Source organism: Dermacentor andersoni, chromosome 1, assembly GCF_023375885.2.
Source record: "Dermacentor andersoni chromosome 1, qqDerAnde1_hic_scaffold, whole genome shotgun sequence".
Lineage (NCBI taxonomy): Eukaryota > Metazoa > Arthropoda > Arachnida > Ixodida > Ixodidae > Dermacentor > Dermacentor andersoni.
Window position 1 is genome coordinate 46,504,745 of NC_092814.1, and position 27,785 is coordinate 46,532,529.

The 27,785-nt window shown below is 46.1% G+C and overlaps 2 protein-coding genes across 3 annotated transcripts in view; one reads left to right on the forward strand and one right to left on the reverse strand.

Annotated features, from left to right (window-relative positions):
- The window catches only part of LOC126543955 (ribonuclease H2 subunit A), a 58,362-nt gene extending 40,169 nt beyond the window's left edge, over positions 1–18,193 (reverse strand). The window contains exons 1-5 of one of the 2 annotated variants that reach the window (XM_050191116.3): positions 17,989–18,193; positions 15,344–15,415; positions 15,146–15,269; positions 13,836–13,923; positions 3,405–3,542 (exon numbers count right to left, since the gene is read on the reverse strand). In XM_050191116.3, the coding sequence (XP_050047073.1) occupies positions 3,405–3,542; positions 13,836–13,923; positions 15,146–15,269; positions 15,344–15,415; positions 17,989–18,115 (549 nt within the window). In that variant the 5' untranslated portion in view covers positions 18,116–18,193. Of the gene's footprint in view, positions 1–3,404; positions 3,543–13,835; positions 13,924–15,145; positions 15,270–15,343; positions 15,416–16,669; positions 16,742–17,988 lie in introns of those variants that run through there. The other variant, XM_055061435.2, reaches the window with a different exon arrangement.
- Positions 18,194–18,807: 614 nt separating this feature from the next.
- Positions 18,808–27,785, forward strand: part of LOC126543951 (lateral signaling target protein 2 homolog) — a 68,669-nt gene continuing 59,691 nt past the window's right edge. The window contains exon 1 of the mRNA XM_050191112.3: positions 18,808–19,037. Within this exon, the coding sequence (XP_050047069.1) occupies positions 19,002–19,037 (36 nt within the window). The 5' untranslated portion in view covers positions 18,808–19,001. The remainder of the gene's footprint in view (positions 19,038–27,785) is intronic.

Here is a 27,785-nt window from a genome sequence, read left to right on the forward strand (position 1 = left end):
TGCCTCTAGGCACGTCTTCTGAACTTGAAAAATGTAACCAGCTGTACCAAAACTCCTTTCATTGGTTCCTCTTGTGGCTGGTATACAAGGACGGCTTGGATACCTGAAGACAGTCTGGGGAATTTTTTAGCGATCAGTCTCACACCACTCAAATAGTTTCCAATCTCTTTAGTATCATTTCAATGCAAATAACTTTCCAACTCTTCATCGTTTTGATTTGACCCTGTGATGTCTTGCAAATTTTGAAGTTTGCCTTTTGCTGCCACTCCCAACCACCCCAATACTTCCCCTTCTTGATAGGAGGGGCCGCTGTCAAACTCACAGCACTACCTCCATCGAACATTGGTCGTCCATCTCATGCCTGAGCAATGACCTCTAGGAATTCAAGGTCTTAATAACCTGGGAACAATGTTGACCAGTTTTTTAGTGTCACTAAGATGAAGGAATTTTAGTAGAAACCATCTTAAAATGACTAGAAGCTAATGCAATAAGCATTTACGCAACTTAGCGACCACGTAGCGACGCACCATATTTGCTAAGACACCTTTATTTAGAACCTGTAGTCGTCTGCCTGAGATTTCAAGTGCTTCGGTTGTATGCAATATACACTGTCTTTGTGATTGGCCCACTTTGTTATAACCATCGCTCGCCAAGCTTATCTCGGGATGGTAGGATGAGGACTGTACATCGACACCGCATGCTGCGACGACAATGGAATTAAGAAGGAATGACATCAATAGAATGACAAAGGCATTATGAGGATGGCGGCATGACGACGATGGGATGACTCTGAAGTGACAACGATAAATAACCACGGCGCAATTACAATGGCATGATGACGGTAGCATAATCACAAATGAGTGACGACAGCACAATTATAACAGAATGAAGGATAAATTATGTCAGTGGAACAACAAAAGCGGTATGACGACGCCGGCATGACAACAATTGGATGAAATTTCTGAAATGATGGCAACAATGCGACAACAGCATGACAACAGTGGCCTGCCAACAATCGTATGACAAGCTTACGATGATGATGGCATGATGACAACAGTGTGACGACGACTGTATGATGAAAATGGCAGGGAGGAGAATCAGACGATGAAGCTGGAATGACGACAATGGAACGACCATGACAGTATCACGACCACACTGTGACAAGAAATACATGACGATGACTGTATGTCGAAAACACAATGACGACAATGGCACGACAATCGCAACATAATCACGATTGAATGACGACAGCATGATTATGACGGAATGACGTCGATGGAACTGCCAAGGCGGTATGGCGATGAGGGTATGATGACAATTTGATGTCGTTTCTGAAATGATGACAATGGTACAACAGTGCTACGAGAACGACATGACTAGAACAGGATGATCGCGATTGTATGACGACGTTGGTACCATGACCCCAAGAACATACGTAGTGGCTCAAGTTAGTAGACAACGATTGGGGCCACATGAAGAGAGGGAGTGAGTGAGAGAAAGAGACAGAGAGAGAGAAAAAATAAGAAACAGACAGGCAGACAGACAGACAGATAAAAAAGTGCCTGCAGTAGGCAAAGGATGCTGATCGCATTAAACACGAGGCAGGGTGTACAGTGGGCACGGTTGATCACTGGTACCATTTTCTCCATGGCCGAAGAGGGCTCCTAATGTACACTAATCTGTGCATCATACAGCTGCTGTGTCGTGGCCTGCCTTCCTTGACTTTCCCGTAAACCGACAGACACCACTTACCAAAAATTTGTATAGGGATGAAGTTTTTATAGTCTTCAGTTTTGTGGAGTTGCATATAGCATGTCCAGGCCTAATCCGGGCCCGACTGAAGCCCACAGCTCCTAGGCCCGAGTCCAGCCCAGGCTTTCAGGCCAGCCCGGTCCCAGTGCAGTGTTCTAGCTATTAGACATCTTCATATAGCCTCTTGGTGGAGAGGTTGTTATTGGGCTAGTTTAAGTTGGCACATAGCCATTATAATGATAAAAACCTTCGGGTGCACTGTTTTTCATTTCTAGTTTCCTGGTGTGCAAGAAAGATTAAGAATACACAAACTCCTGACAAACTAAAATAGGTGCTGTTGTGATTGGCCGTTCACCCAGCGACAACCTCCGGTCATGGATAATGCGATTATGGGAAACAGGCCGACGGCCTCGTCAAGGTCATTCTCAAATTGGATGTTGTATGGCCACCACTGGAGTACCTCGGTCAGGAGAGGTTTGGGCAATTAGCAAGGCTGCGGTCTTTCACCTGTCAGCCGCCCAAATTGGCACGTCCACACCTGGGACGCGGTCAGTGCGAGGATATGGTCCTTCACCTGTCAGCCGCCCAAACTGTCCATCCACGCCGGAGACGGGGTCAGTATTCTACCCTTCCATCCCCTGTTTGTGCCCAGTGATGTGCGTGTGTTTCCGACAAAGCTCCCTTCGGAGGGAAAGGGCAACAGACCTCCGGATTGGTGGGACCTGAGGTCATCAGTCTCCTGACGCCAGATTCAGGGAGGTGAGTGAACAATGACCACGCAGGGGATAAAAAGAGTGACGGACAGCAGGAGTGATAGGCTGCTACAACTTTTTCATGAACTTTTTCTGTATTACTTTGAATTTTCTTGTAATTATGTAATATAAGCTTGTGTGTAAAACGTTCTGGATATCGGCCCAGCCCCATGTTCCCTTACTCCTCTATGAGCAGAGTATATTCGACGACTTCGGACCCCCAGTCGCAACAGTGCATAGAGATGCTCCCACTAAACCTTGCAGAGGTAAATAAATTACAGCATATATTATGCACAATGTGATTTCTATGTTTTCATGATTTTCAGAATGCTTTCAACCTAACAAACTTGCGTGCTTAACAAGGCAATTTACAGTGCCCATTGATTTCATCAGATAGGGATGTAACAATGCATTTTCCCTTCTGCATCTAAAATAATGACTGCAATGATGAACAGTAAATGAATGTTACAGGTTAGTGATGAGAACTTCTAAACTCAGTAACACTTAAATATATTTTGGAACACAGAGGCTCCTCCAGGTATTTATGGAAAATTGCACTGTAAAGAAGACAGAATAGCTGGATCATGGAAGGAAAAAAATAATCTGGTATGCTGCATGTGACATAACAGTTTGCCAATTTGAGGGCAAACACCAGATTTGCATTTAAATCCTGTAATTTTCCTTCTTGTTGCTCTCCAAATGAAAAAGTTGCATGTAAGAGACTCTTTATCACAACTATGTATACAGCAAATAGCAGTGAGTGAGGCTCTCACTTAAATGTTTACAGGTATCACTGTTTAAACACAGATTAAGTGTTCCTTTTCATACTGGTGCACAGTATAGGTACATTCCAAAATACCACAGATAACAAAAAAAATGGTGTAATAATTAGTATCTCACCTTGGCACAGATACTAGCTGCGCTAACAATGGGATACGTAGCATCTGCCTTTTTGGCCACTGTGACATCTATATCAGGAAAAAGTGCCTGTAGTTTTTCTTGATACTTTTCAGGTGGGCCTACTGTGTCTACATACACCTGGAAAAAGAAAAGTATGAAGAAACAAAATGCAAAAGCTGCTGGGGTGCCCAAACATTCTAGAGCAGCTTGCCATCAGCAACACAGAGAACTATGCCATATTCAAAAGCACAAGCCTAACAAAGGCTAGGAGGGTGTGGGCAAGACTTGGGCTTTATATAGATCTGACCCTGTTCCAAAGATCTCATGGGTGCCACTATGTTTGATCACGTGGTGATGCGTCCATTGCTTGCCTCAGCTGCCTCCATTGCATCCGTACTTCTAATGGATGTGCATGATGCCGCAGTGTGGCTCAGCAACCTCTGTTATGGTGGATGTTGTAGACTGTCATTGGGTGGACAACACGAAGCTTTGGTCACAGCTTCAGAGGACACGGGCTTCAGAGGCTAGAAATTTTTTCCAAGTTGTCCAAACTTTCCGCTTTTGAATTAATCAGGATCAGTGGTCAATCTTCATTCTTTATTTGGCAATCACTTTAAAGCAGCAGTTTGTCATGTTTCCAACTGACTCCATAAATTTCTTTGGTGCAGTCACTATCTGATTGTTTATTTTCTGCCTAATCGCTCGCAGGTGTGCTCAGTTGCGATAGGTTTGTCCTTGCTGCACATAAGGGCTTGGAATGTAGAGATGTAGATGATCTGTACTTTGCTTTGTAGCAAAGATGTAATATCGCTAGTCACTCGCTTAGTGTGTGGACTGTCACGAAACGTTCAGCTTCGAACATTCATGTGTAGTCAGTGTAAGTCGCTGTCACCCATGCTTCGGTGCATTGATTTAAGAGGGAGTCCATTAACTTATTCTTCATACGTGGGTGATATGATGGGCGTAAGTTTGCATGTGTGTTGGGGTGGATGGAGGTAGAGCGTAGATAGCATGTCGACAGAGTGCGAGAAACTTACTATGCTAGGAAGCGGTGCTACTCCCTTTGCCACTATGTAACGAGCAGCACTAATTCTCGCCAACGTTCCGTTCCGTGCTTGAAGTCCTTTCCTTGGAGGTTAGCGATACAACAATGGCAAAAGAGTTAATTTTTTTATCCTCGAAGAAAGCCACGCATCGCAAATGGTGGACGGCAACACAGACATTCTTTATGTAGAAGCGGTCCGTGGACTTAATCACACATATTCATTAAATTTTTTATTATGAAAGTCACTATTTTTTGCAAACAACCACTGCACACGCCTTCCCTTTACCGTTCCAGATGTTGAAGCATGGATGGAGCACAGTGCATTAGCGAACACCCAGTTGCATTTCTAGCAGTTGATCACATAGTAGCAGGGCAGGCATGGTAATGCTTTCGTTTTCATGGAATTTCATGCGAGGCAACATGCAGCGCAGTGCTGAAATTGCCATCTCATTTCTCTAGAGCAAACTGCACTGCAAAAAGGAGTCAATAGAGCCCTTTCGGCTGGGCCACTGTGAGATATGATCATGCTTTCCGAAAATCCCAATCCACAGGCCTGTCGCCAAAATATAGAAACATGGATGATCTTGTGCCTGAAGCTCACAACGCTCACAACTGCTTTTGTGCCTCTTGGACTGTACTGAGTGTAAAACGGGCAAATGACCGTCACCTGTACCCATGCACTCTACACACGTACATCCCTGCAACGCATCTGAAAATACAGGGTTATGATTGATGTGTAAAGCACACACCAGGCTATGCCAGTGAGAATCTACAGATCTTAAATACACATTCTTCCTTGTGGAGCAATGTGTACAATTGCGTCTACCCCCCTCCCCACTTCTTCCCTTCCCTACAAACACACGCATACACAAGGTGATTCTTTTTTGGTATTTGGAAACAGACCTAAGAAAATTTAGGACAATTTAATTTCTGAACTATACTGGGTTACCGCAGAAGCTGCGGCCACTGAATGCCACAGGACAGTGTAAGCAGTCTCGAAGAGATATGGAAGTATATGGCATTAAAATGTGTATTATTCATGGAAGCAGAGTACATTTTGCCGCATATCAACAAGAGATGTGCAGTGGACTTCAACAAATGCGCCTTGCAACCATCAGCCCAGAGAAACACAACACAGGGCTACCACCGACCACAACATCTAGACCTTAAGACACCACAAAGCTCTCGTGCGACAGCGCATACGTCTCAAAGAGATAGTTGGCGACAAATGCGTCCCGCAACACGGTTGCGTGAGAGCAAGTGCCTTTAGCAGAGAAAGTATAAGTAGGAAAACAGGAGAAAGAGCCAAAGAAGTCAATTGGGTTTATTAAAGAAATGATATGCTTGACAGCACATAATTGTTGCAGTGCGATTAGTAAAGCACATAGATTTCTTTGGCTCTTTCATCAGTTTTCATGGTTGTTGGTTGGGCTTTCACTGCTGACACAAAGGTGCCGATGTATAAGATGCATGCTGTTGGCATTCGTTGCTGAATGCCTACACAAATTATATCCTTCGATATAATTTTCGTGAAATTTCATTTAAACTTTCAGCACTCTAATGGAGGTTGTGAAAATGCGCAATAAGCGACAATGTGAACGCATAACTCGGCTTCGTCGTAAACATGGTTTTGTAACATTGAATTGAATTCTGCGGTTTTACGGAACAAAACCATGATTTGATTGCGAGGCATGCCGTAGTGGGGGACTCTGGATTAATTTTGACCAGCAGCAGATCTTTAATGTGCCCCCAATGCACGGAACACGGGCATCCTTGCATTTCGCCCCTATCGAAATGCGGCAGCGGCCAGGATTTGATCCCGTGACCTCATGCTTAGCAGCGCAACACCATAGCCGCTAAGCCACCGCGGCAGGTATTTCGTAACATCATCTGTAAACGTTGAATGTGTCAGCAAACAACCTGACCTACCGGCACATGCTGTTGCATGACAGCTTTGCAGTGCCTGAAGGTTTAGATGCTGCAATCTAGCACTCAGTAAAAACAGCCCTTTTCTCGTCACTCTCTCCGCCAGTGGCGCCTGCAAGAGAAGGCTTCAGCACAGCTGCAGATGTACTGGTTAATACCTCTGTTCTCTATGAAATTACGCACTGAAACAACAGATGCTACCTAAATGTCCTAACTGAAACAAATATGCACCTTCAAGTGCATCATTCCTTTAAAAATGTGAATAGCTTTCTAGAAGCATTCGCCTATTCACTTAAACTAACTATCATCATCAATGGTTTCTGTACAATTTTTTTGGTTGTGTTTGTTATATTGTTGTGTAATTCTGTAGAGAACAGAGCCAGTGACCAGCGCTCTTGTAGCAGTAGTTAGATGGCTATGCCTATTTGCCAACTCGTTATATGTGTGCTGCCCTGTGATGAGCCATGCTGAGCAAGGACGTTGTTTCTATGTGCAAGAGACCTTGGGAAAAACCGCTTCTGCAGTAAAATCTCCTAAGGCACATATTGAGAATCTCTGATATCAGCTGGATTACTAGGACAGGCAAATACTGCCTGCACTATAATTGCAGTTAGATGCAGACTTGTATGTAACAAACTACATGTAATTATTTACTTCGTGATTTTGTAATTCAATGATTACTTTATTACTCAGTAACAGTCACTGTAACTCAATTTGATTTTTCAGTAACCCATCACTTGTAACCAGTTGTAACCAGGACAAGCTCTAACAAGATATGCAGCTTTTAGCAGTTGCATTTGGCAGGGACTACAGTAGAACGCCTGTAGTTATAAAACGCAGCAGCCTCATGGGTGTGCCTCTTTCGATAGGCAAACCAGTTTTGCACGCCTCTCTTGGAGGCGCTTTTAAGAGGCATCCATAGGCGGTAGGAGTTGCTACTCAATAGTTTGCTTAGCGCAATCAATGATTTTTCTCATATAGACAACTTTTCGGACATTAAATGTACGTGTTCCTGTCTGTCTGCATGATATGTGACACGCCTACATTTATCTTGCGATTGTAACAAAAACAGTATTTTGACGGCTGAATGATAGGCAGTTATATTTTTAAGTACATTACACATTTAACCCCTTTTTCGAGCAATGCAAACTTCTGCTGGCGTCCCTTACAATTCTTCGGTTTCAGTCTAAATGGCTAACGAGCGGAGAAGGCTGGCAGTAGCTTCACCAGATGTTGGCCGACGAAGTGAACCGGTGTTGCTATGACTCAACACCAATGGCCACTTTGGAAGTTCTGAAGTGACGCAACACAGCAGCTGCAGAATAGCAGAATACTGTTCTGTTTATTGCTCTGTACTTGAGCTTTTAAGTTACTGAAAAGAAACCACATGAGCAGCGACACCCGCTGTGGCCAAGCAACGTTTCTTGCTGGTAGCTGATAAGGAACTCAACGCACAAGTGCGCTTTATCGACGACACTGCATCTCTTCCCCCTTCAAAAGCCCAGTTGCTCCAGCAGGCGTCTTGGTCGTGTTGAGCGGCGAAGGTGCACTGGGCCCGCTTCCGATGCACTCGTTTGTCGAGTCTCTGTGGCCGGCTGGGGAGTCGCTGGACTGTTGTGCACAGTTGCACTTGCTTCTTGAGTCTCCCCGGCCAGCTGCGTTTCCGCTGAGCTGCGGTCGAGCGTTGTTGCATTCTCCCTTCGCGTTGTCGCCTCCGCTGGCCGTGTCCGCAACTGATCCACATGACGGCGCTGTATTCCCAGGGGTGTCTCAAGCCTTACTATGCGATTCCCCTTTGTCGCTATCACAGTCCCTGGTAGCCATTTTCGCCCTCGCTGAAATTGGCGGGCCCAGATGCGCTTGCCAGGTGGGAACAGTGGTTGTGTATTGGATGACGAAAACTATTCCTGGATTGTGTCAGCCTCTGCAGGTACCTCGCCTTCTGGGAAATGGGCAGACAGCCTTGTCTGGGGCTGGAATCCAATGAGTAGTTGTGCGGGTGATTTACCACTTTCGAGAGGCGTTGATCTGTAACGGAACAGAAAACGGGGCAGCTGTTCCTGTAATGTGCTGCGTTTGTTTTTCTCGAGACCCTCTTTTATTGTTCGCACAGCTCGCTCCGCTAATCCATTTGATTGTGGATGGTAAGGTGCCGTCCTGACGTGGCGTATGCAGTTTTCCTGCATGAACTTTGCCATTGCCGTGCTCGAGAACTGGGGGTCGTTGTCCGACACCACACACTGCGGAATACCAAAACGGGCGAAACTTTCTCTGAGCAGCTGAACAGTTGTGTCTGTTGTCGCTGTTTTCACAGGCGTTGCTTCTATCCACTTGGTTCCCGCGTCAACTAGGATGAATATAAGGTAACCATCAACAGGGCCTGCAAAATCCATATGCAATCGGTACCACCGCTTTCCTGTCTTGGGCCACGGGGAAGGAACTTGCACCGCAGGCATCGACCTACACTGCACGCACTGGGGGCAGCGTTTCACCAACCTTTCAATGTCATTGTCTAATCCGGAGTACCAGAATAATGTACGCACAAGCCTCTTCATGGCCCTGATTCCTGGGTGCGTATTGTGCAGCTCGTTCAATAAGCACTGTCGGGCTGTCTCCGGCACGACCACACGATGACCCCAGTAAATGAGGCTATGGCTCACGACGAGCTCGCCTCGGCGGGTGAAGTACGGAAGCAGATGCTGCTGCTCCTTGGCAAGATGTCATGGCCAGCCACGCTCGATCCATTCCCTGACTTGCTGCAGTGTGCCGTCCTCCTCGGTCAGAGCAATTATCTGTTCAGATGGAAGGGCACTTGCATCTAAACCCTGCGTGTAGAGCACATATTCCATTACCGCTTGACTTCCGCGTTCATGATCCCCTGGCAAAGGTATGCGACTAAGAGTGTCCGCGTTACCATTGTGCAGTCCCTTGCGGTATTCCAGATTGTATTGGTATGCTGATAGGAGCGCCCAAGGCTGAATTCGAGCTGCCGCCATCTGCGGAATCTGTTTGTCTGGGTGGAAGAGCCCGGTGAGTGGCTTGTGATCCGTTACTAACGTGAAAGGAAATCGCTAAACTTCGAAATTCCAAACACCAAGGCCAGCGCTTCTTTCTCTATTTGTGAATAATTGCGTTCTGCTGACGTCAGCGTTCTTGAACGAAATGCTATCGGATTGTCCACGCCCTCAATGCGGTGAGATAATACTGCGCCTAAACCATCTGATGAAGCGTCACACTCTAGTCGCAATTCCTTCTGCGGATCGCAGTGAACCAGAAAATTTGCCTTTAACAAGGCACGCTTTGCTTCCTCAAAAGCTCTTTCCTGCTCTTCTTTCCAGTTCCAGCATTGACCTTTCGCCAGCAACCGATAGAGCCGAGCCAGGGTCGTAGCCAAATTAGGCAAAAACTTTGAGTAATACGTTATTAACCCCAGAAACGACCTAAGTTGGCTTACCGAATCTGGTTTTGGCGCAGCTGTTACGGCTTCGAGGTTGTCACGCAGCGGGTGAAGGCCGGTTGCATCAATCTTGTGCCCCAGAAACTGCACTTCTTTCTGCCGGAACCGACATTTGGCTTTGTTCAGATGGAGGCCACTGTCCCGCAGTCTCTGCAACACTTGTCGAAGCGTCGACGTGTCATGCTGTTTCTCGGCAATTATAATGTCGTCCAAGTATATGCGCACTCTTGGTAAGCCCCGCAATAACGACTCAATGCGCCGCTGGAACAGTGCGGGAGCAGACGAGATGCTGAAGGCTAATCGGTTGTACGAGTATAAGCCCTGGTGCGTGTTGATGACGGTTATCTTTTTAGCCTCTTTGTCAAGCAAGCTGGTTATAAGCATTCCGCAAGTCCAGTGTTGTGAATACTTCTCCCCCGTAGAGCGCAGCAAAAATGTCATCCACCTTTGGCAACGGGTACTGCTCCAGGTGAGTGGCGGGATTCACGGTGAGTTTAAAATCGCCGCACAGCCTGATGTCCTGTTAGGATTGGGGGCTCAATCCCCTCGCTCGTAACCAGTTGTTAAGATTGGAGTCGGGCATGAATTAGAAGGTAGCTGGCCCATGCCGTCGTCCAACTTATCCACGCTGAGGACATTGTTGAAGGGAAGGACTGCTTCTCATCGAGAACAAGGAATATGGGTTTATTTACAGTATCTACATAAGGACATTGCAGTTCATCAGTCTAGCATGACTGCGAGAGAAAGTACACTGAGCAGCCGCACAACAGCGGTTTATAAACACTCGGTCCTCCCTCGATCCCAAGGTGAGGGAAACGCTCGACCAGTCATCGTAAACAAGTTGCCTCTCTGCGCGAGGGATTACACACACACACTCACACACACACTTCTTTGCGCAAGGTTCATGGTCCTCAACCGACGTCAGACGGACTTTGTAGAACTCGGGGCTTACTTCAGGAAAGGCGCCTTTTATTCACCGAGCTGACCCCCGCAGCGCAGCCGGTTGCCCATTGTCTTGCGTCTTGAACGGCGCGTGGGAAGGGCCTCGAACTACGTTCCCTCGGGGACTCCCCCACTCGTGGCAGACCGGGTAGGCGGTGTCGTGTTCCGGCACAAAGCCTGCTTCGTCGAACTCATCTTGGCTCCAGCGACGGAGAGTCGAGGACGCACGCATTGTTCTCCACACAAAGTCGACTTAGTGACGCCGTGGCTAGAGGTTTGCGGTGGCGTTCCAGGAAAGTTTACGCCGCTGTCGCAAATGGCTGGCGAAACTTGCACCTCAGCTGGGCCGTTCTTAACAGTCCCCATTCTTCTACACCACTGGTACAACAGGCAGAGCCCACTCGGAAACACTCACCGGCGACAAAACGCCTTGCTGAACGAGGCGGTCAATTTCCGCGGACACGGCTTTGCGAAGCGCAAACGGCACCAAACGAGCCCTCAAAAACCGTGGCACTGCACCTTCTTTCTTGTGCAGCTTCACAGGCGGACCTTTGCAACAGCCCAGCCGGTCTTCAAACAAGTCTGAGAACTCATCAAGCAGATATTTTATGCAGTCTTCAGACTGCAGCGCGTGAACGCCTTGTAGAGGCTGTTCTTCGAAGAGTGACAAGCCGGCTTCGCGGAAAGCTTGAATTGTGTTTCTACCGCACAGTAGTGGTCCGTCACAGTCGACTACCACGAGCGAACTGTCCACTTGTGTCTTGCTGTGCTGTGCTGTGTCTTGCCCTCATGGCGACTCAGCCGAGCCCTGGAAGAGGCCCCAAGAAGCAGGCCAATCGAAGTGGCATTTTTTCTAGCCCAGGCCACCACTTACGGTGCCTCTTAAAGACAATTTTTGGAAGAACACTGACGGATGACACTGTGTCGATCAGCATCCGCAGTGTCCTGCCGCCCCAGACCAAGTTTCGTTCCATTGGTCGCATCTTCTGGTCAGCATTGTTCTGAGTGAATAGGGCGAAAAGCATTTCTTCCCCGCTGTCTTCCTTATCGGACAGTTCGTTGAGCGCGTAGGATCCCTGTTGGTTGTTGCGCCGGCGTTGGCACATTCTCGCCAAGTGTCCTCCAGTGCCGCATTTCCGGCACACCTTCCCGACATGTTGGCATTCGTGTGCCAAATGACTTGAGCCGCATCTCCAGCACGAAGGGCGTGGGTCTCGTCTATCGTACCCGCTGTCAGTATTTCGTCCCCTGCCACGACGCCGTTGAACGAAGAGCACATTGCTAGTGTCTTTCTCGCCATCTGCATTCCTCATGGAACGGACGTTACGGTCAGCCGTTTCTGAAGGCATTGCGAATTCCTCAGCTTCCTTTGCATCAGCAGGAACCGCCTGGCATCGTTGTCTCAGATACCAAAAACTGCCGAAGTTGCAATATTTCGCAAGACGTCGTAAGTCGGCCACAAAGTCTTTAACTGTCTCGCCCTCTTCTTGCTTCCGTATGAAAAATGCGTGACTTGCCGCCGTCTCGTTCACTTGCGGGCTGTAGTGCTTTTCTAACACCTTCACAACTTTGTCGTACTCTAAGCTGTTCACGGGCGTTGACAGGCATTGTCCCTGAAGAACTCGAACTACGCTGTCACTGAGCGATGCTACCAAAAGCGCCCGGCGCTTCGATGAGTCCTTAATATCGTTGCCTTCAATGTAAGCCTCAAGGCAAACGCGGTAGGCATCACAACTGCTTGCTGTTTTGTCAAACTCGGGTGGCCTTGATTCCATCCTCGTCGTCACTGAAGTGACGCAACACAGCAGCTGCAGAATACTGTTCTGTTTATTGCTCTGTACTTGAGCTTTTAAGTTACTGAAAAGAAACCACGTGAGCAGCGACACCCGCTGCGGCCAAGCAACGTTTCTTGCTGGTAGCTGATAAGGAACTCGGCGCACAAGTGTGTTTTATCGACGACGCTGCAAATTCTTTCCAGCAAATCACTTGCGGATAATATTTTCAGCTTTTCCATAACAGGAGCGTCTTCTCCATGCTTCAACATCAATGAAAGGCTACTCTTCAGGAGGATCTAGATAGCGAGCAATAGGGAATTATGCAATCACAATCTTGTGTGTCAAGTGTTCATATGCAACATACCACTGTTACTTCCAGCGAGCACATCTACTGAGTTTTTTGTATCAGTGTTGATGTCTTTAGAAGAAAAAGAGGTAAGAGCAGTGATGAAAAGTTTGAAAACAATGGTTGGTGAATTTAAACAATGCATGAAGGGCTGCAACAACGGGCTCAAAGAGCCAGGCCAGCTCATTTTATTTTTAGTAATTGCCCAGTTACTTTCGCGGGGAAGTAATTGCTAATTGTAATCAATTACGTTTTTGATTGAAATTGTAATTCACACTTTTTTTCTGAAACGCGTACAAGTCTGGTGAAATTATAGTTAATCCCTAAAGTTTCCCAAATTAACTTTGTAATTATTCACTTAAAGGCACGTGTGCTAATTCCGAACTGAAGCCGAGTAGAAATGAAGTCTAATCTCTTTAGCAGGAAACATGTGGTTAGATACAGTTTTGAGTAATACACCCTCAAAATCCATGCTGAGAAGCGTTGATGTTCTAGCTACTTATCAGTAAAGCACTGTTTTCATAATGCTGATAAATGTTAACTAGAATATAAATGTACTTCACCACATAATTTGAGAACATATTTTTCAATACTGGTGCTTCCTGGAAGGCGACATTGAAGGAAGCTACAGTTCTGGTGAACTAAACACAATAAAATTCCCCACTAATAAAGTAAAATATGTGGGAAAATATGCAGATTGTCTACTACTCAGTGAGTGCGTGATGACACAATGCTGATAAACCAGTTTCTCAATATATTTGAGCACCTTAAGGAACCTAAACAACAGAACATACTTTCTCATAGCCAGCAGTATGCACCAGTAAACATGAATGTATTACATGCCATTCTAATGGCATATGGTATATTTTATTGAAGCAGTTTATCGAGTTAATATGAAACATGTTTCACACATAGAACATAGGTAAGAGCAAGTGCTTACTTTTGCTACTTGTACACCATCATCCAGAGCTTGCTGAATGAGACCAATGGCAGAGTCATGGCTGATTGCATTCAAACTGTACTTTGTCCTACCATAGAAAAGCAGAAGTTACATCCATTTGCTGTGGAAATAGTCAATCTGTATCAACTATTTCATGCATCATAACACGTGATCACAAGTTAAAAAGAGGTAGAGGATGTGATCTGCTTACAGGTGGACTTCTGCCTTCAAAAAGCATGCTACAAATGTTCTGCCCATGCAGTGTCTTTCACAAACGTTAGCTTGAGACCATAAAGTGACAAGTTTGTTATGAAGGAACTTGAACAAGAGCGGCTGGCTTCCTCCTCGAGCAAAAGCTGCCCACAGCACTCTAACAAAGATTGAAATTTTTGGGGCTTACCTTGTCTCCAAATAATAATCATCACCTATCTTGAGTGATTTTTCCTTTAATGCTGTGTACCTAATACTTCCAGGTCAGGAAAAGCATGTGTATTATCATCGTGGCATAGCATTCTTGACAGGAAAGTAGCGAGCACAGAGTTTTCAAGAAACTAAATGCAAGCAAAACAGATGACGATTGTTGTTTTGGGACAGGGTATGCCCCAAAAGGTGTACACTTTTATAAGGTGTACCTTCAGCCATTATGCTTAGCACACTTACAAAATTGATTAATTTATTATCTGCAAAACTGCCATAACGTTTGCATCCAATCTGATGTTTTCACAAGCACTGCTTTCAGAATTAAGCACAGACAATCTGCGTCAGCCACCAACAATATCACCCTAGTAAAGTGTACATTAAAATGCTTTTAGGATAAAAGGTCTAGTGCAGGGCACTTGGCATAAAACAAAATTCGGCCTTCCTAAAAGCTACGACAAGAGCGACATGAAACCTACGGTGTACATGTCACTCTGCAACACTAATAACAGAAGAAAGATAGCAGCAGAGGATATGATTTTGCAAAACTGAATGCTAATACCATCTACCAAACTTTCTGTACTACATTAATTCATTGAATCCATCATCGGTCACCAAGCAATACATTACCAATCAGCAAAATCACAAGCAGTTTCTGAATATGTGGCAATGACCACTTAGCATAATTATTTTCGTTCAAGTTTATTCCTTTTTTATCTGCCGTGCAAACTGATCCTGGTGCTAATAACATAGCTACTGAAGCCAAGGACAAAATTAAGTGCTTTGAAACAGCAATGGAATAGAAGGACTGCATTATTGCAGCCCAGCACAGTTTGTGCACATGTGCACAGATGCTTGCTTGAGGGATTTTGATTTGCCAAATATGCACTCACACATCAAGCATGTGGCCACTGATGACAGACGGAGGTATGACTTCCACCATAAAGCCAAGAAATGAAGACTTCTCCACAGAACTCAGAAGCTCTTCCCTCTTCTCCTCAGTAAGAGTTTTAGAATCTGGTGAGGCAATAACAAGAAGAAATGGTACATGTCTGCAGCAGTCTTGCGCTGCTCGTTTGGGAACATCTTACCAGCAAATCCAAGTTCTTTCAGTTGACTTTCTGCTGAAAGTGGACAGTAAGCAATTCCATAGACCATGGGACCTGCAATAAACATTTTTCAAAAAGAAAAAAAGTGGTGAGTGCCCCTTTGCGTGAAAACAATTCATGATCACAGCTGTGCCCTTCTACAAATTAAAATATGTTTGAATAAATATTGCATTCAAAAACAATACAAATTCTTTTGTGCATATGCTTTCTACACTGCTCTGGTGCTTCATAACTAACTTTTATATTGTAGTTTAGTGAGAATACAAATAAAAAATAGAAGTTATGTTAGCATAGCAATATCATCTTTAAGGTAACCTCACTTTTTACCCAGTCATAAATTTTCTAATAATGGCACTTGTTTATTTGAGAAAAAGTGTGCAGTTCGCAGAAAATGAGTGAAAGAAGTTTAGAAAAGAAAATACTGAGGAAACATGTATTCTGCTCACTGTTTAAAGTGGAGCAGCCATCATGCTAAAGTGTCCTAAAAAATAGATAAATAGTTATCCTAAGTTTACTGTTTTAGGAAGGCAGCCGATTGGTGTCAAGAATAGTCTTTCATCACTGTGCAAACATTCTGGTGGCTGTACCCCAATGTGGAATCTCCAAACAAAAGCAGGACAGGGACATTCATGCTGAGGCCAAGCTTGTTTATAGGGACCTTGAGCAACCTTCTTACTGAGCAAAATCGTCGGCAAGCAAGGAGAAAGTAGTCAATTATTTCCAGTTCATCGTACTCTATACACGAAGGAGATGCCACCAAACCAGCCCTGTGTATATAGAAATTTAGTGTCAGGATGCGGAAGCGTACCCTAGTAAATGCAACCTCTAATTTGCATGTTGGGCAGAATTTACGACTTCAGGGGAATAGTAGGTGGTGGTAGGCAGAACATGAGGCCAGGCTAGATTTATACAGCTCGTTCATCACTGTTAATCTATGAAACCTAGGGGCAGTGATATAAGGAACAGCAGAAACTAAAGGGCCACAGAGGAAAGCCTACGCTAATGAGTCGGCACACTTATTCAAAGGTAAACCTTTGTGCCGAGGCACCTTAATTAAACAAAGGAAATACAAATGAGAGAGAGCCAATAGATATAATGCTTGCAAAATTTTTTAGTCTCTACATGTTGTAAGTGATCAACATAGAGAGAGCGAGTCGGTGACAATAGTAGCTACTTTGAAAGAGAGGGGTTCAATCTCCACAATGATAAAACTAAAGCTAAGAATTCTGCTAAATAGATAGAAGTAAAACCAGGAAGCCTAAGTGAATGGGACCCATCTAGCAAATGAGAAAAGATTCCTACACCTACCTTTTCATTGCTCTGCAAGGCATCTGTTGCTATTATAACGTTGGTCTGAATATGCCTGAAGTGATCACCCAGCAAGCTATTGAGAATTCATAAAGATAAAAATTTTGCATTATTTAGGTAGACATTATCAAAAATAATTTCTAGAGGGACAGTAGTACAATTTGCTGGAGTTCAAGGGCTGAACTAATGCCTGTGCAGAGACCACCAGTAAGCATGAAAATGGGGCCAATGGACATTAAAAAATAAACTATCAAGACTAATAAACACTGTCTTGTGTCTTCTAAAATGGGCTTCATGCAGTCGCAGAAAGGTTTCAGCTGTTAGTAGTCAAAACCTAGACATTAACGAAGGCACTCGCGCTTCCAGGTACAGTACAGCGTTCGCTAGAAATTTGGGGAGGCCAAGCCAAAAGTGTAGTGCATCCAATTTTATTAAAACAAAGGGACGAATCTTATAAGCGGCAGCTTCAGAGAACAGAACACACCCAAATTCTAATATTGGCCTGACATACATGCTGTATATCATTAGCAGCGTGTCTCTTCGCATTCCAGAACGATTATTGCTCAGTCGTCGCAATATTCCGAGAGAACTGCCTCCTTTTGCAGCAACATACTCAATATGCAGTAGCAAATTGAGTTTACTATCACAAATCACCCCAAAGTACTTAGTTTCTTCAACTTGGGGGATGACTTTGTTCTGATAACAGAGAGATATATACACTGAACTCCTTAGCGGAAAGGAAGACCAGAACCACGCTTTTGTTAACGTTGAGAGACGGGTAAGTTCTTTCTAGCCACTGTTCAAGGGTGGTGATAATCTTACGTCCCGTAATGAGACTGAATATCATCTGAAGAAACAAGGAACGCAATATCATCCGCGTAAACTTACGTGTTTACGTCAGGATGATAAGGGATATTTAACGAAGTTTTGTCGAAAGCTTCTTACTCAAAACGATTCAATTACAATTTAGACTTGCAACACGCTACCCACGGCACTGCGTGCATAACAGTAAATAAAATCAAAACGTTATTTTTCTTTTTCTGCTTGTCTCGCTGAATGCTTCAGTATATTAGTGATATATTATTTAGTGCTTGAATGTGTAGTGTTACTGTGTATGTCGAGAATAATTGTTTCATACTCAAAGCATGTACTATAGGACGCAAAATTCCGAGTTTGCCGCGACTGACGGTAGCTACAATATGATCGAAGGTACATCAGCGAATCACTTGAAAGGTTTCTGGGTCTATTATTCCAATGCGGGATTCAGAGCTATGTAGATCACGCGTATGGCAACAAAAGTAAGCATCCATGTACGGCACCTAAAACAGGTCCTCTTCCAGCCTCGTCCACGCCCAGCATACAAGGCTCTGATTTTGTTACATCCGGTACAACTGACTTAATTATAGCATTTTTGCTATTATTTTTATTAAAAGTATCTAAATTCATGCTGACAATGGCACTCTGACGACGAAAAATACTGAAGCAGCCCGCCTTTTCAGTAAACGCTTTGTAGATTGGATTGGATCCTGTTGATCGCTGTCAAAGCCACTCCTGAAAGTTCCCCCCCCCCCCCTTTCAGTTTCTTTTTCCTCATGGAGGAAGTAAAAACTTCCTTCCTCCATGCTTTGTCCTCGATGGGACTTCAAAAGTGCAAATAAATGTACGAACGGTTCTGCGTTGGTTTCATGGCTAGCTCAAAGTAGTGAAATAGGTATTACATTTTTATTAGACAGTCCTAAAGTTCAAATTATTGCAAGTTGGTATGGCCTCCAAGATTGCGACATTCAGTTCTTCGCGGCTGTCCGGCATTATATATGTATACAATCTCAAAGGCCTTGCATTTAGATATGCATTTAGAGCACTGCAATGTTGCCATTTCTTTTCAACGGAACTTGATGCGCAAAGCCTAAATTCCAAGAAAGAACAAGTTCACTTCACAAAAATTGATATATAATTTAGTATCAACTTAACAAACAAGAAATATGCCTGCCATTATTATGCTTATGATCAGTGCGTTCAATGATCATGTCATATACATTTTAGCGTCATGCTGTCGTACATCCGTCTTGAAAACGGAGCCGGAAGTTAAGTAGAAAGAGCATCGCACTTCGCGCATGCGTTGTTTTCTTGCTCGCGTCCCGTGCTGTGCGTCCCGTTCCGCGAGCAGCTACGCAAACTGAAGGGGCTTCGGTCGAGTGCGGGCGTGACTGAAAGTCGCGACGGTTTCGACCCGGTTCTCTAGTTGCTGTTGGCTGGGCTAATAGCTATTATGATTTGCGAAGCGTTGGCGGACTGAGTAAAGGCAGATCAGGAAGACGCACAGAGCCGCACGATGAACTCCCTGAGGAAATGGTTCTACAGACCAAAGGTGAGATATTTAGGCTTAATGCTTGATCGACTTTATCGTCTGCAGCAGTTGCGTACCATCCGCGCCTGTCTCTCATGATCTGCAATGCGTGGTGCGCCGTCGTTTTTCAAAATGTTCCAACTCTCAGACTTTATTCAAACAACGCCGCACAACTAGTGTGATTAACTTTGGCCTACTGTTTACTTCAGCAACATTTAGTAGCGTCCTAAACTACAGTGAAACGCGTCTGCTGAAGCGCGCGGTTCCAGCCTCAGGACTGGTGGCCGACGATCGTTTGCATGCTGTGTGAATAATTTGTCCATCCATAGGCGTATTACATCTGCTTTAGTGCAGTTTGAGTGAGCATTGTCTGTCGGCTGTGCCGAATGCGTCATCAGACCCATTAGCTTTCGCAATCTCTTCAGCAGGGATATATTCAAATCGCTGGGCCGTGACATCCGGAAAGTGAGCCCCTTCGCGCCGGCCTGTGTGACGTGCCAATGCAATACGCTCGGGACCCATATTTTTTTGCCGCTAGTAGTTGATAATTTGACGAGCGGTATATTCACACGCTTGCTGATGCAGCTAACGTTATGTGCGGAAACCGACGTGGAGCAGAGTGTGTCGAATTGCCCCTGCCGTTAACTGACATCACGCACAATTTATGATGCATAGTTCGCAACGTTTAGCTATTTCATTAGTCGTGACGGCTACTACGTAGCTGTTCCGACTATAAGTATTTTATGACCTTTAAAATTCCTCTGCTATTTGAATTACGATTGTCGGTTCCTCATAATTTTCTTCTTTGGTAATGTTCTTGCGTCCTTTCTGTCTAAAATAAAGTGAAGATAGCAGTGATTTCACGGATCACTTTATCAATATTTGACAATCGCGTTTCTGTTTGACACCGATGAGCGTCTGCATCGAGATTACTTTCGGCTAGCTTTTCGTTGTGCCGTATGTTTAACAACTGCGTGAGGCACCGAGGAGTGGTTTAAGGTGTCGATTGCTTGAACATTGTTATATTCTTGACACCAAGGTGCCTTATCGCATTCGTGCGCTGTGTCGCCCATCGGTCTTGTAGGTACGACGTGACAAAGCTAGCCAGCCGTTCGTTACCTTCCGTGTTTTTGAGGAAGTGGTCGCGAGGAAACTTTGGGGGTCGATGATTGCCCCTGTCCCCCTTCTCGTGGATTGGAGTCTTTATTTGTTATTTTATTTCGCTGATGGCACTGGATTGTAATTTACGCGTATTTCATTGATTGTAACACTATATTACCGCTCATCCGGTGCCATCCTCAGAATTCATTCCAAGTGGACAATGCCTTGAGAACTCACCGGTTATCATTTGTAAATTGTGCCCTTAAGTAATAAGTTCAATACTTAATTAGTGAAATGTGGTTAATCAGTCAATTATAATACGCGATTTATTCTGCAAGTATTGTCTGCCTCCTCGAGCCATCTAGTTCAAGAATTTTCCTGTCTGCCGCAGGCAATATTATATATATATATATATATATATATATATATATATATATATATATATATATATATATATCCTCAAAACCTCAACAGTGCGTGTCCGCACCTGCTCCGGTCTAAATTCTGTCTGCGCTGACGATTGGTAACTGAAGCTCTGGTGGCATGCCGCGCAGATTTCATCTGCCGTCTTTGTGTCTCTGTCGTAATGCAGGATCGTTCAGTTACGTGAACTGAACTACAACGGGAACTGTGCTACAAGGCAGGCTATTACAACCATATCCTCCTATGTTTCAACTCTATATAGCGACCAACTATTATTATTTTTAACGGCGCGAAAAAACACACCACACAGCGAACACGACACACACAAGCGCGTATTCTTGTTCACTGCACGGTGTGAGCGTTTCGTGCCGTTAAGAAGAATGCATAGTAAACCGCATCGACTTGCCCGGCAACGCGTTATTCTGGACAAACGATCAGGCGACTTCTCGCGAGCGATTCCTCGGGGGAAGGCATACCGGCAGGAAAACGTGGCACTCGATTATAGTACAAGCAACGCAGATGACAGGACTAAGCGAAGAAGACACAGGCGCAGATATGTGCTTCGCGTAGAACGGTCTTCTGGCTCGACCATGCCATGTCTACTTACCGCCACCAAGCGCGTGGGGCCTCACACGCGGCCTTGGTGGGCGGAAGCATTCCAAAAGAAGTCGGTGGCAGCGACTTGTTGGTGAACCTTGCTTATGTTGCACTGTGCTTGCCGCAACATGCGTCGCAGGTCATTCACTGAGAAGTGTGTTCGCTGTGATGTGAGGAGTGTGTTTGTTCACTGCGGTGGTGCTGCTAGCTCGGGGCCTCTCTTGAAGGGTGACGGGAACTTTGTTCTCGGTATCCTACATGCGAGGCCGTTCGCTGCTTGAGGGCCGTTTCCGTGTTTCAATCTGGCCACGTTGTTGCTTTTATCGTCACTTGGTCAGGACGTCGCACTGAGGCGCCCTCTGAGCGTGCCAAGGCTCAGAGATTAGGATTAAGTTGCTGATAGTTCCGTTTTTACTGGAGAACACTCGACTTTCTTATCCACGTCTTAGCAAACTACTTGTCACATGCATAGAACAATAAAAGCTACAGTGCAAAGACATGCAGAACTAGAGATAAACGGACCACTTCTCTGCTTTTGCCCTTGTGTGGGTCTAATGTTTATGAGGACCTGCTGCAATGGCTCAGTGGCTATGGTGTTATGCTGCTGAACACGAGGGCGTCGGTTCGATTCCCGCCGCGACGGCCGCACTCCGATGGGCGCGGAATGCAAAAGCGTTCCTGTACCGTGCTTTTTTTCGGAGCCCTCCACTGCGGCTTCCCTCCTAACCCGCTGTGCAGTTTCGGGACGTTAAACCCGACAACTTAATATAGTAATCTTTGTACTGTGTGTTTTTTTTTTTTTTTTTTTTTTTCTCACGGCGCTGTGCTAATGTCACAACGTTGCACGAATTCTCCGCTCGTTGTAACAGCAGAGGCATCGAGCCGATGTCGCCGCCACTCTAAAGAAAGATATATTCAAGTAAAATGTGTTTGCATATGTCTTCTCTCAGAACGTCGAAGGATATCGCCAAGAAGCGCAAATGACACAGGATGCTAACTACTCAAGTTCTTTTGCAAGTAGTGCGTTCTGCTATAGTACAGCTGTTGCGATTGTAGCACTCGGTGAGGCAGGTATATTGTGCGTCACGGAACCACGACCGTGCTCCAGCCGCGAGTGCACATTTTACATTTATTTCGCTCGTGAAACGCTCTGGAACTTTCAGTGAACGCTAAAAGTCACAGTGAACGTCAAAAGTCAGTGTACGTACGATTCGGCGTCGGTGGTCGGAGAGAGCAGGCAAAGTCGGCACCTGACTTCCGCAATTACTAGTAGCTTTCCCGTCGTCTCGAACGCTTCGATCGCGTCGAGCGTGGGCGACGGTCGAGTCTGCCGTTATCGCCCTGCCGCGTATGATTTTGAAAAACATTCTCTTTGCAATGGAACGAGCGAATTCCGCTTCGTATGTTATTCGCGGAAGCGTGGGGACCGACGTCTGCTCGATGTCGCTCCTGTTGCAGGGAGCTGAGACAAGATTTGACATTGCTCACAAAGTAGCTGTTGACTGGCGGGATGAGTGGACGCTTGTGGGAAGTTCCCGCGCGATTACCGCGAAGGCGCGTCTCGCAGCTCTGCCAGCGTTCCAGGAACGTTCGCTGCTTTTCACCCCTACAACCCCCACCCCACCCTGGGGCTCGTCTGGGTCCGTTGAGCGCCGTCGTCTCGTGGCGGTGCAGTGCGCGGGGACGATTTCGTGTCTGGCCCGCGTTATTTCGGACTAGCGGCTGTGAGTGCACGTTTCCCGTTCGCATTTTGGCGGTTAGCCCTGCGTCTTGGGTGCGAGATCCTCTTCGTCGCTTCGCCAACTACCCTAAACATGTTCTCCCCCCCCCCCCCCCCCCACATGAGCGGGGAAATTTACATACCAAGGCAGAGCCTATTCCGCGCGCTGCACATGTATGTAACCCCGCCCTCCAGTCCTCCTCCAAGACCTCTCTTAAAATCCGAAGTTGTCAAAATAGTCGGGTGCCTCCCTCCTCCACTCTATGTCATAAATATTTGTACAAGCTGCGTTCTTTACGAGCGTGTAGCATGCATTTTCCACCGCGGAAACCAACAGACCTAGCCTGTCACTTTCTTTATCATCGGTTCCTTTATTTTTCCTCTTTTTATTTCTTAATCCAAAGCGTTAGCGAGAGGCGTTGGCATGCGTCTAGCATGGCGTGATAAAATTGAAATCCTGCGAGGTTTGCTTCATGGCTGCTCATGTACAACAATAATAATACAAATACAACAACAATAATAAGTAAAGAGAAACAAAAAAATGTGGTTGAACGTCTCGGAGACGGGCAAATTAGAGCATGTTTACTGGAGTGTTCCGGTCGGCCACCTGGAGTTGGCGACGTGCACCAAAAGAGCGCGGAACGTAGGCGCTGTAACCGCCGGCGATTGAACACACCACCTCGTGCTCAGAATGACATAGCCACTGAGCCACCGCGGGGGGTTGAACGTGAAACAATTTGGAGAACGCTTAAGCTTCGCCTTTAACAATGGAACGCGATAGCATTCAAACGTTCCTGACTGCTTCTCACGCTTCCCGGCAACTGGAGCGTATTTAAACCGTAATGCTTACCGGTAAACGCTGGCCGCTAACGCTATGCACGAAGGCGACCTTTCTGGTAGAAACGCGGCGTCTTGCGTGGGCTGCGATGAGGCGTGGCCTCCAAGATACCCACACGCCGGCGCGCGCAAATGGCGAACGCCGTGGCCAATGTATGAATGGTAGAAACGCTGGAAAAGTGGTTTCTTTTAGTTTTCGCGTAACAGAATTATGTTTTCTCGCATAGTCAAATTACAATCCGACGCTGTCATGTCTGTAGGTTGTGTGTAAGTCGTACTTTGCGATTTTTCTGCGTATTTTAGTTCGAGAAATTCAATTAGTTCAGTAGCTTCCCTGCGCCACATGGGGGGCCTAGGTATGCGACACGGGGCCTTTAACGATATCGCGTTAAAACAGTTTTGCTTCCCGACTATATGTCTGACGTTGAGACCTGACATTAAAAATTGTCCACTTTGCTGTGTGATGATGTCAGCCACCGCGAATTACATCACTTTGGTCTTGTTTGCGCGATTGTCCAGTTACCGCGCGCGACAGATTAGCCACGTCGCGAGCGACATTTGGTTGACGAAATGCCGCGCGTACTTGCTGCTGTCGGGCATCCGAAGCGTTCGCGGCCACACGAGACGGGTCCATAGTGCGGCGCCATTGCGATCCGCGCGCACGTCTCTGTTTCCTGCGCGTGTCGTGCGCCGTTGGCGTGTGATATAGGAGGTAGTCACGCGAGCCGGCGCGTCGCGTCATTATTCCAATGCGATCATCGCGATGAAACATCTTCGGTCGTGCTTAGCAGCTGCCTCCACATCCCTGCCAAATAGCGTGGCACATTCCATTGTCGTGCGCGCACCAGTTCTCCGATGGTTTCCCTCGAATTGGTGAAACCGAACGATCAAAAGCCCAGCCTCGCTCCGTCTTGTTTGCCAGCTTGCTTTTCGTCTCGACGAGTCAGATGCTCGAATCGGCACCAACAGGGTTTGCAAGCGAGTTTTGCCAAGTAGAGGTGTATACACAGGGGCACGAGTTGAATGTGCAGCGCTTTCACTTCGAGAAAGGCGAACTTGTGCAATGCTGCTGAGCACGAAATCGCGATTTTGATTCCCGGCCGCAGCGGCTGCATTTTGATAGGGGCGAAACGCAAAAAAGCTCGTGTGCATTTAGATTTGGTTGTACGTGTCAACTCCAGGTGGTCGAAATTAGTCCAGAGCCTGCCACTATACGGCATCTATCATATGTTGCAGTTGCTTTAGGGCGTTATAAACCCCATGGATGAATCAGGCTATCGATCAGTCATTCATTGCGCATTGTTTTGCGTTGTTTTCTTGCGCGTGTTAGGGTTTGCGTTCTACAAGAATTATACGTATGGGTGCTTTATTACTAGCACTACCGATGCGCATACGTCACCAAACGCCTGAAAAACGTGACATGTCGGTCGTCGAGTATGTAGCGATTGTTTCAGTGGCCTACAAGAACAGGCTATTTTTTCAACACATTCATGGCAGCAGACGTCCAAATGCTCAGTAGTCACGCGTAAGCCCTTTAATTAAGGCTAACTAATAAGGTTTTAATTCGTGACTTGACCGCACATATAATTGTAGAATTACAGCATTTCTTTTAGCTCTTTGTCGCCAATGTCATCCACGAAGTCAGTGCTCTGCATAGGTTCGTCTCTCAGTGCGTAAGGAATAAGGCTTTGTGGATAAATGATACGCGGGACACTGGCGTATTTGCGGGCACATTTTGGGGACGTATATTGGGCCTTGACCGCTCACAGACTTGAATTTCGCTGATACTATAGTTAACTGAAGAGCTTATTGGCGACTGTTGTCCAGCAAGGCGAAGGCTGTGTTGCCTGATAAATAGCCTTTTTATCTATGGTAAACCGTTTCTTTTTTCTTTTCTTTTTTTTTTAAGAAACGCCTGACACATACTTCAACAGACCTCTTTGCTTGGATAGTTGGTTCGCGTCTAGAGAAGACATAATAGCGAGAAAAACGACAATAGAAGTCAATGACCTTGCGTTCTTCTGTGTGATCGGCTTAGTTTGAGCTGTTGTGTCAGAAATAAGCAAGAAATTTTAGGGCTATTTCATTTCTGACCCAAAGTAAGTCACCGCAGAAGCGGCGGCCACTGAGTGCCATAGCAACAGTAAACGTAGTTAAGATACACTTCCCAACCCGGGCTACAGGCGGCGCTAATTAGGCTGCTCAGCAGCGCCGCTCGCTGGAGCGAATGAGAAAGTCGCCAGGCAGCGCGGTCGCGTGTGGCGTGTTGAGTAATGGAGTAAGGGCTGCGAGAGTGTCGTAATGTCTCCCGTGAATTTGTCCGCACAAGACTGCCGTTCAATGCTACAACAGCCTCGAAAATGCGAATGTCCGACACCCGCCCATGGTATTCTACATACTTCGGGGCAGGTAGTATAACAAAGGGAGGAGGCAAGCGTGTGCCACTGCTGTTGTTGGGAGAGTCAAGTACTTAAGTCGCGCTTGTTTCCTTTCCCATGACAGCTTTTTTTTTTCCGTGCCGTGCAGGCAGTCGAGGGGGCTGTCGCATGTAACTGAGGTCCATTATTAAAGCGCACACTGGCGCTCGTAGCCTCCGCTGGGTGCACCTGCCGTGGTTGCTTGGTGGCCATGATGTTGGGATGCTAAGCACGAGGTCGCGGGATCAAATCCCGGTCCCGGCAGCCGCATTTCGATGGGGGCCAAATGCGAAAACACCTGTGTACTTAGATTTAGGCGCACGTTAAAAAACCCCGGGTGGTCCAAATTTCCGGAGTCCCCTGCTACGGCGTGCCTCATAATCAGATCGCGATTTCGGCACGTAAAACCCCAGAATTTAATTAATTTAATTATGTCATTTACACATTTCAATCGTGTCGCCGAAATCGTAAAAGTTGCATGGCAGGGAAATTGTTTCTTTCTTCCTTTCTTTTAGGCGGGAGGGTCGGTGTGTTCAAGGTGATATCGGCAGACTCCTGCACGCCTTCTGACGTAACACGAGTTTAGGGAACGAAAGAAATACTGCTGACATATCTGCCAGAGACAAGGCAGCGGGAACATGTACTCAAAGGAAGAAATATTGCGTGATAAATATATCTGAGGCATAAACAGCCGCTTGTGTAGCTGTCATGTCGGAGAGCTTAGAAATTTACAAAAGTATGCATACAACGGGCACGTATCTGTTTGTTGACTGTTGGTGCATCGTTTGCCAGCCAACCTTGTGCTAAAATGCGCTCAAAACAGCGCTCCGCGGCTCCAAAATATATCAAAATTATGCAGCAGCATAGTTGTAGCTCTAGGCGCCGATTCCATGAGCAGATAGTGTTTCACGCTCAAGTTGTATTAACGATCGCGCGATCAAGATGGTGGCCTCCAAGAAGTACATACATGGCGAACGCGGCGATACAGCTGCCAAAGTGGTCGAATATCTCGCGTGCGTACACAAGGACGCGCCCAGGATAGAAGAAAAAAAACTTTGGATGTGGGTTGGGGGAGCATTTGGCTGTATTCAGCAAACGCTGTTGCAGTAATGTAGTATTGTGTTCCAGCAACTTAGGCACCATCTGATGTTCTCGCTCCGTGCCATAAATATTGCAATCAGGTTGCACATAGGCGTTTATTGCTCAAGCAAGCCCTCACTCGAACGGTGCAATCTGCGGTTGAGTCGTGCTTGTTGACCGTCATCTTTTCCTCACGAGCTCGGTTCGACTGCTGCCGGTTTTCACCGGCAACTGCTGCCGTGAATGCGAAGCGTGGCAGTCTCGCGTTGTGTAGTTCGAGTGTTGGGGCGTTTTCACACGACACGGCGTTTGTCGCCACAAAGCGCAAGAGATTCTTCTCAACCAAATGGATACTCTGTGCAATAAGTAACGACAGCTGCGACTATCTTCTCTAATTAGCTGTTTGCCGGTGAGGTGGCTGCGGTCGCAAATTCAGATGACTTTTTTGCATTTGTAGCACCAGCCGTATTCGCATTTGTAGCCGCCAATGGGAACAGTGCCCAAAGCCTAGAGTACTTTATTTATTTTGCTTTACAAACTGTGCAGGCCAATTTGGCATGGCCCAAACAGTATGCAGAGGATGAGGAAACGACG